This window comes from Stigmatopora argus, chromosome 7, assembly GCF_051989625.1.
Source record: "Stigmatopora argus isolate UIUO_Sarg chromosome 7, RoL_Sarg_1.0, whole genome shotgun sequence".
In the NCBI taxonomy this organism is placed as follows: Eukaryota; Metazoa; Chordata; class Actinopteri; order Syngnathiformes; family Syngnathidae; genus Stigmatopora; species Stigmatopora argus.
Genome location: NC_135393.1, coordinates 10,995,023 through 11,009,649, shown reverse-complemented (window position 1 = coordinate 11,009,649; position 14,627 = coordinate 10,995,023). Strand labels below are relative to the sequence as shown.

Here is a 14,627-nt window from a genome sequence, read left to right as displayed (position 1 = left end):
AACTCTGGGTAAGGAAATTCTCCAATGCCAGGACAGTGTGTCATGTGTAAATGCCTTTTTGCACAACTGAAAAGTTGGTGTCAAACAGTACAGCGGCAATGCGCAGAAAGGCCATCACCCCAATTTCCAACAGTGACCAAATTTGGAAGTACAGACATTGCATTATTTCAGGAAGTAGCTTTTCGTAGTAAAGAACTAGAATCTGCACCGTTAGGTATTTTTTGTAAAGCAAAGAAGAAATCCCTCTACCTTGTGACGTTACTGCTTGCACTAGTGTTAAAAACATTTTCACATCACACTCACCTTTGTCTTCTTGTTCATGTTATTCAACTCCTTATTTTATTGCTATTAATTTCCTCTAGTTTCTAATGAAGCAGTAATTGACCAGTTACACCTTCACGTCCACAAACAGCAACAAATAATGCCTGTTCCGTAACTCAAATGCCAGGTGAAGTCATGGTGTCATAACAAAATTAAAATTATCACATAAACTAAGTAGCATATCTAGTAAGCAATAAAAAAGACTGCAACAGAAATTGAAGAAATAATTAGCACCGAAACATTAACTGTGGTAGTTATTTACATCCTGAGTGCCACAATGCACGCTGGGAGCCATGGGGCATGAGACTTTTTTTTGGTCTGTTTTGCACAAAGGTTAATGTGTAATTTCTTAGGGCACGTTACTGAGAGTAGTCGTGTTCATTAATTACCTGCCTGTGTGGTATATTCTATATAGCGAGAGGGTTCTTGGAGTTGCAGCCAGTGAAAATAAAGGCTAGTGTCTCCACACTTTGTCCCCAACATCGCTCACTACATTATTTTAAATTGCTCTCAAAAAGAAATATCTATGTGAGTTCTTTGTTTTTATATACTTTTTGGGCTAGTGACTTGCACTACTTACAGTCCAGAAATGCATGATTTTGTCCACCGCTTGTCAGTAATGCAGAAAAAAATTGTAATATTTTTTCAAAGAGCTGAACAAGACAGGCAATAGGCTCACGAGGAGCTTACGTACAGGGAATAACTAATATTACCGTACCAGACATACCTGCACTGATGCCAGCCATGTCTTGCATATTTAGTGAAATGGTATTATCACCATCCTGATGGCCTTGTCCCAGGATCATCCAGTTTTCCACAACGTCCGAATCACAGCAGGATGGGGAAGAGGACGATTCAGATTGACATTTGAATTTTGGCTCGGAATCAGATCCTGAGCTGCTTGAATTCAAAGAAACCACTGCAATATTGGTGCCTTTTTTGGGAAGTGCCTAAAAAGCAAACAAAAATATTAAAACTGAATCTTGGCATACATTTACAAAAGAAACCCCCCTCCTTAATCTTGTAGCAGTATTAAATCTATTATTATTATTACGACTGCCTAATCTATCCATTGCATCTATTAGACATGCAATAACAGGTTGGGTACAGATGCGCAATGTCAATCATTATAGAGTGGTCAGGTTAAATGACTACTTCTCACTGATGTTTAAGTTTGTTTGTTTTGAAATTATATATACCTATCAGATATTTTTAATAGGGACTTTTATCATACATCAATAGCACATTATAAACTTTAAAGTGCACGGTTTTCCCTACCACGTGGGGCGGTTTCCTAGTCTTTACTCGGCATCCAATGCCTCCCTTCAAATCACAAACTCCTTTGTCCTCATCATCATCATCATCAACAGCAACCACCTCCTCCTCCTCATGATCATCATCATCATCATCATCATCCGAAGCGGTGGAGGAGAGAATTATAACATCAGAAGAGGAGTCGATGACAATGACCTCTTCCAACCGTGACGATTTTTTATGGACTTTAGGCAAGTCTTTTTCCTTCTTTTGTTTGACACGCTTCTCACTCTTGCATTGTTGGAGTGGCTTGACAGTATTCAACACATCTGGTCTGTTTTTGGGAGACACTTCAAGTTCAACATGGTTGGACTTCTCTGCAGTATTTTCTAAAGCATCAATCTCCTGGCAAGACTGGTCCTCTTCATCTTGCTGCTTCAAATTCACAGCATTAGATGAGTAGTGTAGCTGACTGTAGAGGTGGAACTCAAGCTCACTGATGGCCTCTGAGCACTCAGAGTCATTATCATCTCCACAGTAGAGATCATTCTCCAACTCCTGCCGGTCCTGATAGCTACAGTACATCACCACAGAGGACCCTTTGTACACAGGACGTTAGATGCACATGTCCAGACATGCACGGTACTCAGGCCACTCACACTATAAAAACAGGAATGAGAAGAAAAAAACAAAGTGGTTTCAATATCATTATTTGAAATGATCTTTGTTTTACAAACACCATTAAAGTTCTTATATTTTACTAAAAGCTGTGAACTTAGTAAGGCAGGTAAATTTAACTAACCCCTGTGACGTAGGTTTTTTTTTGCTGTAATTCATCCAAGACACACTATAGGGCATTCAGTTTTGCACAACATCTTGCAAAGAGAATTATTTCACGATAAACAAAAAAGATTGTTCAGATGTTCACATGTTTTAAATCCCCTTACCAGTTGAATTCATTTCCTCACACTGAGCAGTTCTTCAAACTTCATCCTCATATTCCCACTCAAAGAGAAAGCAGTATAAAACTATTCCAACCATTATCTCTCGTGCTTAGGAACAGGAGCTCAGAAACTGCCATCAATTACAGGACAAACTTTGCTATTGTTTCAGAAATCCATGTGGACTTGTTAACCAAGCTGTAGAAGAACTTGTTCCAGTTCCACTCCTCTTGTTTTAACTTGATAGGCCCCCGCAGCCCTTCCATTTCAAACAGTGAACTACAGCCCAAAGAAATACATCCCGTCTATTGACGGCCAAGAACAAATCTGGTGTACAGGGATAATAATTACGATAGGAGTTCATTTGCACAATCTCTCTTGCGTGCACACGTAGGCACAGTGGCCTGAGAAATGGTACTGGCCCATTGCCCTGTTTAGTCCAGCGTGTCTGCACTATGATGGCTGGAGATGATTGGCCTCCCACAATGACCACTGGCTGTAGACCCGCTACGCTAGACTGTCACAAGCCGGCCAGGGGGATTAAAAGGACAGGAAAAGAAAAAAAAATCTCAGCCAATCTCCACAGAACTGGCTGGGTATGCTATAAGGGAAAAAGTTGAGCGGATCTTGGAAAGTGACTGTTATCTGCAGAATACTATTAAAACAATGAAATTGGGCGAATTTGATACAGCACAATCACTATAAAATGTGATTCTGGAAGCGATGGATTACAAAATAGGATGCTAGTGAGATGTTAGCAGTATAAATGCAAGCGTATGTTATGTATGGCAATAGCAAAATGGCGAGCAAAATGCTAACTAGCCGGCAGACGCTTTGTGGCGGATGTTGGCTCTCTCCTTCGGTAATACACGAAGAAAAAAATCGCAAAAAGTATCGTAACTATAGTGTTGATTAATAAACTAAGTATACACTGTAGAGTTTAATTTAAAAATATTAACCGCTCTGGCAAGCATGTGTCTCCGCTGTTTCCACGTGCTCGGAGCAACAAAACTAGATGTAAACAATCTGACAACAGTCAAGAAAAAAACTTGATGAGGGGGAAATAACCATCGCTGCACGCTGCAGACGTTGGGCATTATGAAGACGCTGTCTAATGTATATAATGTATGTTAGCGATCTTACCTTAAAGCCTCAAAGAGATGCGCCAGTGGTCACATATAACTACAAGGAGACACGAAATTCAGTTCCGGGTTCGTTCGTTGGGGGAAAAAAGTTGGCCAACCAGAACGTTTCACGCAGCTCAGCCAACACTCGAGATGATTTTTTTGTCATTAATGAATTACATACATTAACATTTGTTTCCAGGACGGGTTAAGGGAGTTGAGTTGTTGTGATTAATGTCTTAGAATAATATCAATATTATTATGTATATATATTAAAATAATCGATTATTGGTATGCCGTGAAAAATTGATGTGTTGGTCAACAAACATTTTTTCTATAATTATATTTTCTGTGAAATCATATGTATATTTTAACTCCATGCTTTAATGTTTAAAGTAGTTTCTTTTCATTTGAATAAATAACATGGGAATAGTTTGTTTATGACTAGTGGCTGATCGAACTGAAGCAATCTCTGTATTTATTTTTAATGTTATTATAATTTGTGTCCATTATTCACAAATTTTCACTGTTCGCATTTAGGCCCGCTTTATATACCACAATGGCAATTATCATATTCCAATGAATTCATTTATATACTCAGTAGGAGAGAAAGCAGGGCCTACTTAAAGGGCCACTGTAGTTATTTTTAAGATTCTAAATTACATTAAATATGTTTGAAGTTAAACAAACACTTTTTCAGAGCTGCTAGTTTATATGTTCTTTATGTAATGTGGCCTTTGTGAAAAAAATATAAAACAAAACTGAAACGGCGGACCGTTGGAAGGGTGGTTTGCACATTGGTCTAACAGTTCGGGGGTCGTGGGTTCGATCCCTGGTCGGTCATGCAAACACCACACACTGAGTATGGTGTTTGCATGTTTTCCCCGGGGTTGTGTGGGCTTTCTCCGGGTACTCTGTTTTCCTCCCACATCCCAAAAACATGCATGGTAGCCTGGTTAATCACTCTAAATTGCCCCTAAATATGAGTGTGAGCATGAATGGTTGTCCGTCTCCTTGTGCCTTGCGATTGGCTGGTCACCGATTCAGGGTGTCCACCGCCTGGTGCGCCTTAGTTAGCTGGGAAAGGCTCTAGCACCCCCGCGACCCTTGTGAGGACAAGTAGTTCAGAAAATTAATGAATGAAAATCCGAAACACTTCACAAGTCAACTCAACCGAACACGCAAAACCGAAACTGTTCAATACATCAACATGAACTTTTCAACACTAAAAAACATTTAAATAAAGTATTATCCACATTTTAACAAGCTATGGTAATAGGTAGGTAGACCTTTGGCACTTGAGTGGGGCGTGATTAGAGGATAGCCAAAACGGAAAAAAACGTAAGGCATCTGAGACCTGATGGACCGGTGTTATTTTTAGCCACTTTGAAACCTTACAAACCAAAGTTTGCATTTTTAAAAATTAACTTAATTGATAATAGCACTCTATTCTTTGACCCGACGAAAGTACAGACGCTCCCCTACTTACGAACATTCAACTTACGAACAACGGTACATACGAACATGTCTGCAAATTGCGTTTAAGTCGAAAAATGTTCGTAAGTCCAATTTTGTATTTTAAATAAAATAAATAAAATGTATTTGTTAATGTTGACTTCCACTGAGGTTCCCTTAAATCGAACACAAAGCTGAAATACCACTACATGAAGCCATGATTTATTATGTTGTATAAATGGCAAGATATTTATTGTATCTTTTTCTGGCCAAAGAAAACTTAATTATTGCTGTGATTGATCCTAAACATCACTGGCATTGATACATGGACAAAGTACATTCCAACTAAATAGCATTGCTTATGTCATGAAAAGTCACATCCACTGTTGGCGGAATATATTTGTTAAAGAGCATTTGATTATAGAAATGTCACTGTTAGAACTGATGTTTTCATGTTCTGCTTTTTCCTACTGTCGTGTGCAGCCAATTTCATCTTTCTTCAGCCCAAATATGAAATGTCACAACGAACCGGCACAAGGCCGCACTCCCTGTATGCGCTCAAGTCTGAGCAACCGTCTTGAATACACAAGCCTGCACAACTATTTCATGTTGATTGAAATGGAAATCTATATGTAAATGTACTTCAACAGACTATAACCATCAGTCATATTTATAACAAGTTGAATACAGAAAAATGACTCTAGCCTGACTTTCATGACAGTGTTGCATTAGCATCTGCCTCTTCCTCCACTTTGTATCAAGGGAATAATTGCAAACTCTGTGTATCCAACTCTGGGAATCACTTTCATCATAGTAGTGGAGAATGGTATTATAATGAGGATTCAGGGAATGAATGCCATCTGATTCTTGGGGCGTCTTCATGCGTGTCAACAGAGAAAAGGCCATCACCGACTTGGATTGTTTCCCTCCAAAGGTTAGACTACACCTATATGTTCACTATCAACTCTTTCGGGCTCCCAATGTGTGCACGTACGCATACACACACTTTGAATCCTGCATCCGTTTTGTTTTTGGAAAGTGCATATGCGAGAGGGGAGTCTGTGCCTTCTCGTATCTCCTCAAATTGGATGCAGGTCCGGGATGCCTGACTGCCTCAGTGAAATTGTGATGTGACTGCCTGATTTGGACTTCCAAGCCTTTGCTGGTATTTACTATTATTATTTTAGAAAAGGTCGGGAACAGACTGAATGGAGGCATCTGGTTCACGGGTTCATTTCTAAGTGTGTTGGACCAGTGAAGTGTTAAAGATGGATGGAGTGTCCGGGACAGGGATTTAAAATCGACTGATTTCCAATCAGGCATTCCAGGAGGATGGTTCTGCCTGATGAATGATCTTTATTGGAGAAAAGGAGTTAAAAGAAGCATGTCATTGCTCTCATTTGATGGTGTGGGTTGTTTCCTGCCTCACACTGTATGGCTGCCACTACTAGGCGGTGTGAGCAACACACACAATGCATCCCCAAGATTTATTGCCAATGTTCTGAAGCTGCTGGTCACATGTTTAAGTCCGATGTCTGTAAAGGACTAAAATTGGGCTTTCGCTATGATATTGCTTGGAATCATTTGTTGTGTTGAAATGTTGCTGATGGGATTTTACAGCGAGTGGCATTTTACTCTTAAAATAACCCCAAAATGAGCTACAGATGATAAATTGATGAGTGTTGTAATAAATTAAAATTGAAGAATTAAAACAAGTAATGGGTTGTTTTTGCTTCACTGCACAATCTCTGCTTTAGCTTCAGATTTGGGTCACTCAGTGTCGTGCTTTAATATGCAAGGAGTTGTCAAAAAACGATCTGTCGTCAGTTAAATTGCACCTAAAACAATAATGGTCAACAAGAGAATCCAACATTTATGACTGATTACAGTAACTATTTGTTTTTATGATTAAAATGATCTAAAAAGTAAAATTACCTTTGAACGTATTGTAAACAGAATTGAAGCAATAATACAGTAAGTATCATCAATTCAATTGCTTATTTTCAAGGCCAAACCCAAAAATTGTCAATCTAAAAATGCTCCATACCGAAAAAGGAGCCGGACAACACCTTTTCTGTCTATGCAGGACTTGTGCCTGGCACCGATGGGGATTTGATAAACTTGTGAACAGTAGCCCTACACACACTCACACACACACACACACAGACACACACATACACGCGCGTACTGCTTGAAGTCGTAACACTTTCTTCCCAGGAGCAAATCTAAAACAGCATTGACAGCAGCCTTGTTTGCTCTTGTTGAACGGTCACGCTGAAATGTATACCTTTACATCCAAATAGCTCGGTGTCATGTTGTGTCACCTAATATTTCATGGACAAACAATGTGTCCAATTGCTCAACCCGCCCTGCTGCCTTTAAGCCCCTTGAACAGAAAAGCCACAGCGAAAGAACCCATGGCCGCAAGAAAGGGAATTTCATGTCACTACACACAAGTGCCAGTCCGAATTATATTGTGGGGATGTTGAGGTCACCAGGGCCACTTGTTAAAATCAAGATTTATCTTTATACAGAAAAATAGAATTATAAAACACAACAAGGGTCACCACTCTTGATTTACATGCTAAAAAACAAAGTATGTTCTAGCAGAAATATTAAAAATGAATGACGGAATCATGGTACTTCAGAAAAAAAGGGTGAAAAGCTAGAAAGGTTTGTCATAAGAGGGAGCTAAAAGAGAATTTTGTTGGCTGAGGATTCAACTTGCAATGTGTTTATTACATGCACTTCCATTCAAAATCATGGATAATTTGGCTTGGTCACTTTTTGCACAAACAGTCCAAAATATTTGGGGAAAAAAGCTACACCATCATCTATAATTTTAAACGCCTGAGTAACATATACCTATTGGATTGTGGATCTGTTTTCGGGTTAACTGCGCTGCATTGCATCAGTCTGATTTAATTTGTTATACTTTCTACATAAAAGAGAGACCTTCATTTCAGTTTTTAATTCCAACAAAATGCTATCAGAAAATTAGCCCTTCTTTTAAAGCAATACCTTTTTAACAGTGCATTACCGCACCGAGCATCACTTCAAAAGTATAGGAACAACAAATAGACAAAAGTAACTTTCTAAAATCACTTTTCCCTTTCTCTTCAAGTGTAAAACTTCAGCCATTTCAATTTTCACCCTCTCTTTTACTCATGGCTAGTTCAACTAATTTTGCTCCACTTTTCAATGGATCTAAAGAGTGTGGTGAACGTCCCACATTGAGAGACACCACGCACGCTCTATTGTATTTACGTGTTTACTTTTTGTCTCCCCTTTAATGCGATTCTTTCCGGTTCCGCTCGGTCACAACTCGGGTCACCGATCACAAAAACAGCCCCCCGCCTCCACCCCTCAGCAGATCCCCCGTATTAATTACATTAATTAGCACAGGATGAAAGACAAACAAGTGTTTTTGTTAAATGACTTATAGGGATGTACAGTTCTTACACGAAAGGTTCCTATGAAAGAACCTGAATTGAGGCAAAATAACATTGAAAAAAACATGGAATATCATGAATGAATTCAATACTTTAAATTGTACTTATTTATTTGAATAAGTAATGTGTTTAAGAATTATTTCCCAACAATTAAAAAAGCATGATGATACAAATAAATTAAAATGGACAAAAATATCTACACTAAATAATTTTGTCAGTCTTAAGAACGATGTGAGAGTGATTCTACTTTACTGTAATTTATATCCAGTCATTTTTATGACTCTATTCATTTTCCTTACTATCTAAGTAAGTACATATAATCACGTAATTACGCAGTAAGTTTATGCACTAAATAATCCACCGTTGCCATGCTCATGCATACAATTTGAAATTTGGGTTTCAAAAATAATGACAAAACATGCTATTTTTAATCTGATGTCTACTCCTCTAGATTTAATAAGAAATATGTAATGAAATTAATACTCAGTCATAAATAATCAAAGTCTATAATTATCTCGACTCTCTGGGCTGGTAAAACAAACATATTTTATAAACAATGTATGCAATCCAACTATGAAATTAATGTAAGGGGAAGAAAATAATGATTCAATGATGGACAGCATATTTTTGTTTGATGTTTGGGGTGCCGGAATTAAAACTACAAGAAGAATTAAGATGCTTTTTTTTCATGCTCAGTTGTTTCTGATTTGTGCGTAAGTCCTGACACCCGAACTGCAGACCCCCAGACAAGTTGGACACGTGTAATGCCGTGTGTTTTAGGGTTCAAATGTTTCCTGCACAAAGAAAGATCTGTTTTAAAAAGAAATTGGACTTTTTCTATGCCATCTCTTGGTATTTTTATGATGTTGCTATGGACTCATTGCATAATTAATATAAATGTTCTTCCTCTGGAAGAGACGGGAGGGGAGGGGGGTCGGCATTAACAACAAGCTTATATGCAATGAGGTTTTATTCTAAATTACCCTTCAGAAATGTATATTGTAGGACTGTATACTTTACATTCTCATCTAATGGTGTATTTTTGTAAAAATAGAGCAGTGGTAGAAGAGTGGAAATATTTCAATTGACAATAAGACACATTAAAAGGGCATTGGATGGGTTTTCTGTTTGAAGTGCAAAACTAAAAGTGGCGTAAAATATGACAATGTGACGGCAAACTTGTCGTAGCAGTAAAAATATTGTTCAATGTTACAAGTTCAGATGAACTCTGAATGAGGAAAAGTTAAAAGGTTTATAATGGAAAAGTGAGCAAATCTCCAGTCATTTATTTCTAACAAGTATATTTACATATTTATACTACGCCACATTTGAGTTTAAGCCAAAGGACTTGTCATAAATTATACAATGTTGGATCTTCTCTTATTTTATATTGTATACGTCTTTGTAATCAACATGCAATTTCTATATAAAATATGAATAAACTAGGGTTTAAAATTTCCCACTTGGCAGAGAGACTGAACATTCTAAATGTTTATTTAAAGGTTCAGCTCGACAAACATGGAAGAAGGCAAAAAGTCAATTAGCAGTAATGGCTGTTTTTAACAAAAATCTTTGACCAACTACCATAGCACATACCCTGTGAAAGAACTAAACTGAAGTTAAATATAGTAGTTGAAAAGTTTTCCAACTTTGATGCAGTTTGAGTTCAGCAGGCACGAAAGTTTGTCGACTGCGTCTGCATTCGCGGACGCGTGATCGCTCGTGCACGAGGACGCCGAGGCCTATTGGTGTGTGCAGTTTGGCGCTAGAAAAGAGAGGACATGAGCGCACATTGCGACGGCGGCTCTCCTTTTACTCATTTCACGCCCCCCACCCATCCCACCCAACCCCCTTCTTCCTCTACGAGGACCCTCCTTTTTTCCACCTAAAGCGTTTAGTTGCAGCTGAGTGAACACTTGCAGCCAGCGCAATAAGGAGCGGAAGGGTCGAATTATTTCAACCTCCATGTGTTGCCCCCTCCCCGCCCCCAAGTCTCCCAAAGACACCCACTCATCTGTACTGTATATACGCATCTGCTGGAGAAAGACGTGGGCGAGAGAAAGAGAAGAAAGTGGGAGATACAGAGAGAGAGAGGGAGGGAGAGAACAAAGTGGGAGATAGAGAGTGAAAGAGAGAGAGAACCAAGTGTGAGAGAGAGAGAGCGAGAGAACGAAAGAAAATTGGGAGAGAGAACAAAAGAACAAATTGTGAGGAAGAGAGAGAGAGAAATGAAAGTGAAAGAACAAAGTGGGAGAGAGAAAGAGTGAGACAGAGAACGAAAGAACAAAGTGGGAGACAGAAAAAAAAGTGAGTGAGAGAGAAAGAGATAGAAAGAGAGTGACAGGGAAAGTGTGAGAGAGAGCGAGAGAGAGAACAGTGTGTGTGAGAGTGGAAGAGAGAGAGAACAGTGTGTGAGAGAGTGGAAGAGAGAGAGAACAAAGTGTGTGAGTGAGAGTAAGTGAGAAAGAAAGAGAGAGAATGAAGTGTGTGTGAGTGAGAGAGAGTGAGAGAGAGTGAGAGGAGAGAAAGAGAGAGAAAATTAAGTGTGTGTGAGTGAGAGAGAGTATGAGAGAGAAAGAGAGAGTGAGAAATGAGAACGAGGTGTGTGAGAGAGATTGAGAGAGTGAGAGAGAGCGACAGAGAAAGAGAGAAAGAGAGAAAGCGAGAGAGGGAGAGGGAGAGAGAGATAGAGAGAGATAGAGAGAGAGAGAGGGAGAGAGAGAGAGACAGACAGACAGACAGAGAGAGAAAGAGAGAGAGGGAGAGAGAGAGACAGACAGACAGAGACAGACAGACAGAGAGGAAGTGGAAGAGAGAGAAAACTTTTTCCCCTTACCCCTGCGTGTTTTCCCCCCCTCCATCCAAGGGGCGATCATGGATGCGCAGACACCCAGGAGTCGCGCACTGAGGCAGGGGAGAGCAGGTAGGCTAGCATCGGCTCACTTCCACGAGACTTCATTGCTTTGGAAAGAGTTGAACAAAACGTGGGTGTTAACAGCAGTGTTTCTACATTTCTTTAAAAAAAGTTTTTAAAGTCCTTTGGTCCTGCTGATTTGAACTGATGTTGAATATTACAAAGTTGGGCGAACTATGGCAAAGTTTTGACAAGTTATCCAAACTCTAGAGAAAGATGCAATTTCACTTATTTCAAATTACTAGTTGTCTATGGATTTATCCTTTACTGCACTTTTTTGAAACCTCCTTTTTAACAGTAGCAGGCCTCTTTAATGCAGCAGGTGGGTCCAAACACTGAAGTAATGAAACACTACAAATTATGGTCATTTACGGGTTAAATTTTTAGCCGTTTTCTGAATTTTCATTTGTTTTGGTGGACCTTCTTCGTGATGTATTTTTACTCATTCAAATAATATCTTATTACTGAGTGTCTCTGTCTGTTGGTTGCTACCTATAGTGCATTGATCAATGAAAAAACCAATCAGCCAATATTTGGAGAGACAGGTTAGATTATGATTTTAAACTACTGTCTTGAATTTATAAGACTTTTAGTTAAATTTCTACCCAGACGAATTCACAAATGTGATTACTTTTCTACCATGAAAATATCTTAATTAAACCTTCAAACTGCACAAAGCTAACTTGATGTTATCTGGCTTCAACTTTTAAAAAAATCAGATGATGATATTTGTAGCGTACAGTTGTATTTAACTTTTATTTTACAATGTGCCTTAATTAATCTTGTGGAATTATTTATTATAAGCAATCAGTTAGGTTTTTCAAATGTAATATTTTGCTAGTTAAGCATGTAAATTCTCATTGAAGAACACTGGTGCCTAAAAGACTACTGTATTTTAATTTGGGCCATATCTGGTGTAAAAACATAAGATTAGAGCATTTTTACTCCAGTTTTAAGCACCCTAAAACAACTTCATTCATGCATTTTCCATAATGCAAGGCGTTCAACTGCTACTCTATTCATAAAACAAGTATTTGAAATCAGCCCAATCGACTTTAGCACGGCACCCAGTAGATAGCAAATCATTCCAAATTCATGCCTACTGCTCTGTATTGATAAAACATCCTTTGCACAGTGCAGGTAAGCCTTATGATTGTTTCCTGCTCATTTATTTCATAATGCTTGTTGGAAAAGAACGCAAGAAAATATGTCAAACTGTAAGAAAAAGGCTCAAACCTGCCTCTTTTTTTTTCCTTCCTCTTTTTCATTGATTTTTCAAACTGAAACATTGAATAAGCACATAGGAAATTGGCATTTGCAGGAGGCCCTACGGTGCATTCATGAGGGCCCAGGGCCTCAGCTTACTTGCAGCCTCTCCATGAAATACGTGCTCGGCGTGCAAATAATCCAATGAGCAGCCCCGAGCCGGTTGGCCGTGCGTAAAAGCGTGCCAAGTGTCTCCAGAGCGCACAATTAAGCGAAGATCATTAAAAGAAAAGGTTCACCCGATAGCTATTTGTAATATGAGGTTCGTGAATTGTCCTCAATATTTAAGGCATAGTACTACGGTTTTCACCTTTTTTTATCACCAATCGCTGATAAAAGTCAGGCGTTTTAAAAATTCAAGTCATTTAAAAAATAGAAATAAAAAAATATCTAAGTCAGCAGCAGCCATGACCTCATTTGCCCCTCAAAGTGCAGGAGAAACTTGTGGTCAGGCCTCAACTTGTCTCCTCATTAGCAGCACCATCAGCTAACAAGTCATTACCAATGAACCAATAAGTGTGAATCACTTTGTTGGCACGTACATATTTTCTAAATCGGATTCCATATTCCTATTTTAAACATACTATAAAATTTCATAACGCAAATCTAACGGAGTTTAGAAATACCAAAGAGGCTTTCTCATTATGTTGACAGCCATGCGGGCGTGTAATAAACGAGCTTGGTGGAGTTAACATGCGCTATTAATTTTTCATTGCTTTTTCGTTTCAAGGCTCCAGCGCAAAAAGGCAAAACAGTCTTTCACGCTGGCTGGATGGAGAGAAGCTGGAAAGACACTACAACGTGGCCCCCCCAATTTGCTTCCCAATCATTATCACCACCACATTTCTTCTTACTAATGTTTAAAAAAGTCTAATCTTCCCCTTCCCTCCTCCCTGCTTCTGTTTCCTATGCAGAGGTAATGAAATATGGTAATGTCTCAAGACCCCCGGATTAAAGTCATCCCACCCTGATGGAACTTTTCTCCAAATTTCCAACCCTAAAGCAACAACAATTTGTATACATGATTGCTCGTGTTTGTCTCTTTTAATTGCTTATGTATTTAATTTGCAAATGGGACAAAACGTTTTGTGCCTCCCAAATCTGTAATTCAAACTGAGCCCCGATTAGAAGGACACAAAGTTGGAAAATAAAACAGAATAATACATTTGCAGTCCTTTTGATTTCATTGCAACCGCAGTTTTTTTTATTTTTTTAACATTAAAATATATATTTTTATTTGACATTTATTAATTGAATTATTTGTATTTAAAATACAGAACGTCTACACCAAGCATGGCAATAAAACAATTTCATATGCATTTTTTCTCCAAATTTGATATTATCTTTGAATACGTCCAATAAGTGGCCCAAATGACGTGTCTTTAAATGCGAAACAATTATTCAAATCAAAATGGCCTATACTCGAGTATGTTCCCTTTTATTCTTTTCCCCTGAAGTACCCTTATTTGACATTCATCTAAAATAATTTTTCATATAGTCCTAAGCACACAGTATTGATTTTTTTTTAGTTTTCTTGTTGCTGTCCAATTTTCTTCCTACTATGGAACAAGTGAACAACGCAATAATATTGTCACCTATGGATAAACCATACGGATTTAACCCACTTGGATCATATACTTACATTTTTTCCGTTACAAAAGTGATGTAGTAATGTCTCGTATGTATAATATTCGAACATATAGTTAGGCCCTCACGGTTGAACGCCCTCAGGTGGCTGATCTGGAAATTACAAACACAAGCAGAAGCACAATTAGAAAGCGTATTCCATTAATTAGGACTACTTGTGTATTTGACTGTGAACCTGTTTGCTTAAGACCCCTGTAACTAAAAGCCCACCATTAAAGTGAGATGAACCAAGCCAGTTATTGATTGATTTACA

The 14,627-nt window shown here is 38.5% G+C and overlaps 1 protein-coding gene across 3 annotated transcripts in view; it reads right to left on the bottom strand.

The window, feature by feature from the left end:
• Window positions 1–14,627, bottom strand: part of zcchc7 (zinc finger, CCHC domain containing 7) — a 40,398-nt gene that overhangs the window by 25,154 nt on the left and 617 nt on the right. The window contains exons 2-5 of one of the 3 annotated variants that reach the window (XM_077605691.1): window positions 14,370–14,467; window positions 11,384–11,508; window positions 1,600–2,235; window positions 1,049–1,271 (exon numbers count right to left, since the gene is read on the bottom strand). In XM_077605691.1, coding sequence (XP_077461817.1) covers window positions 1,049–1,271; window positions 1,600–2,160 — 784 coding nt within the window. In that variant the 5' untranslated portion in view covers window positions 2,161–2,235; window positions 11,384–11,508; window positions 14,370–14,467. Of the gene's footprint in view, window positions 1–1,048; window positions 1,272–1,599; window positions 2,236–2,522; window positions 3,611–3,659; window positions 3,790–11,383; window positions 11,509–14,369; window positions 14,468–14,627 lie in introns of those variants that run through there. The other 2 variants (XM_077605692.1, XM_077605693.1) reach the window with 2 other exon arrangements.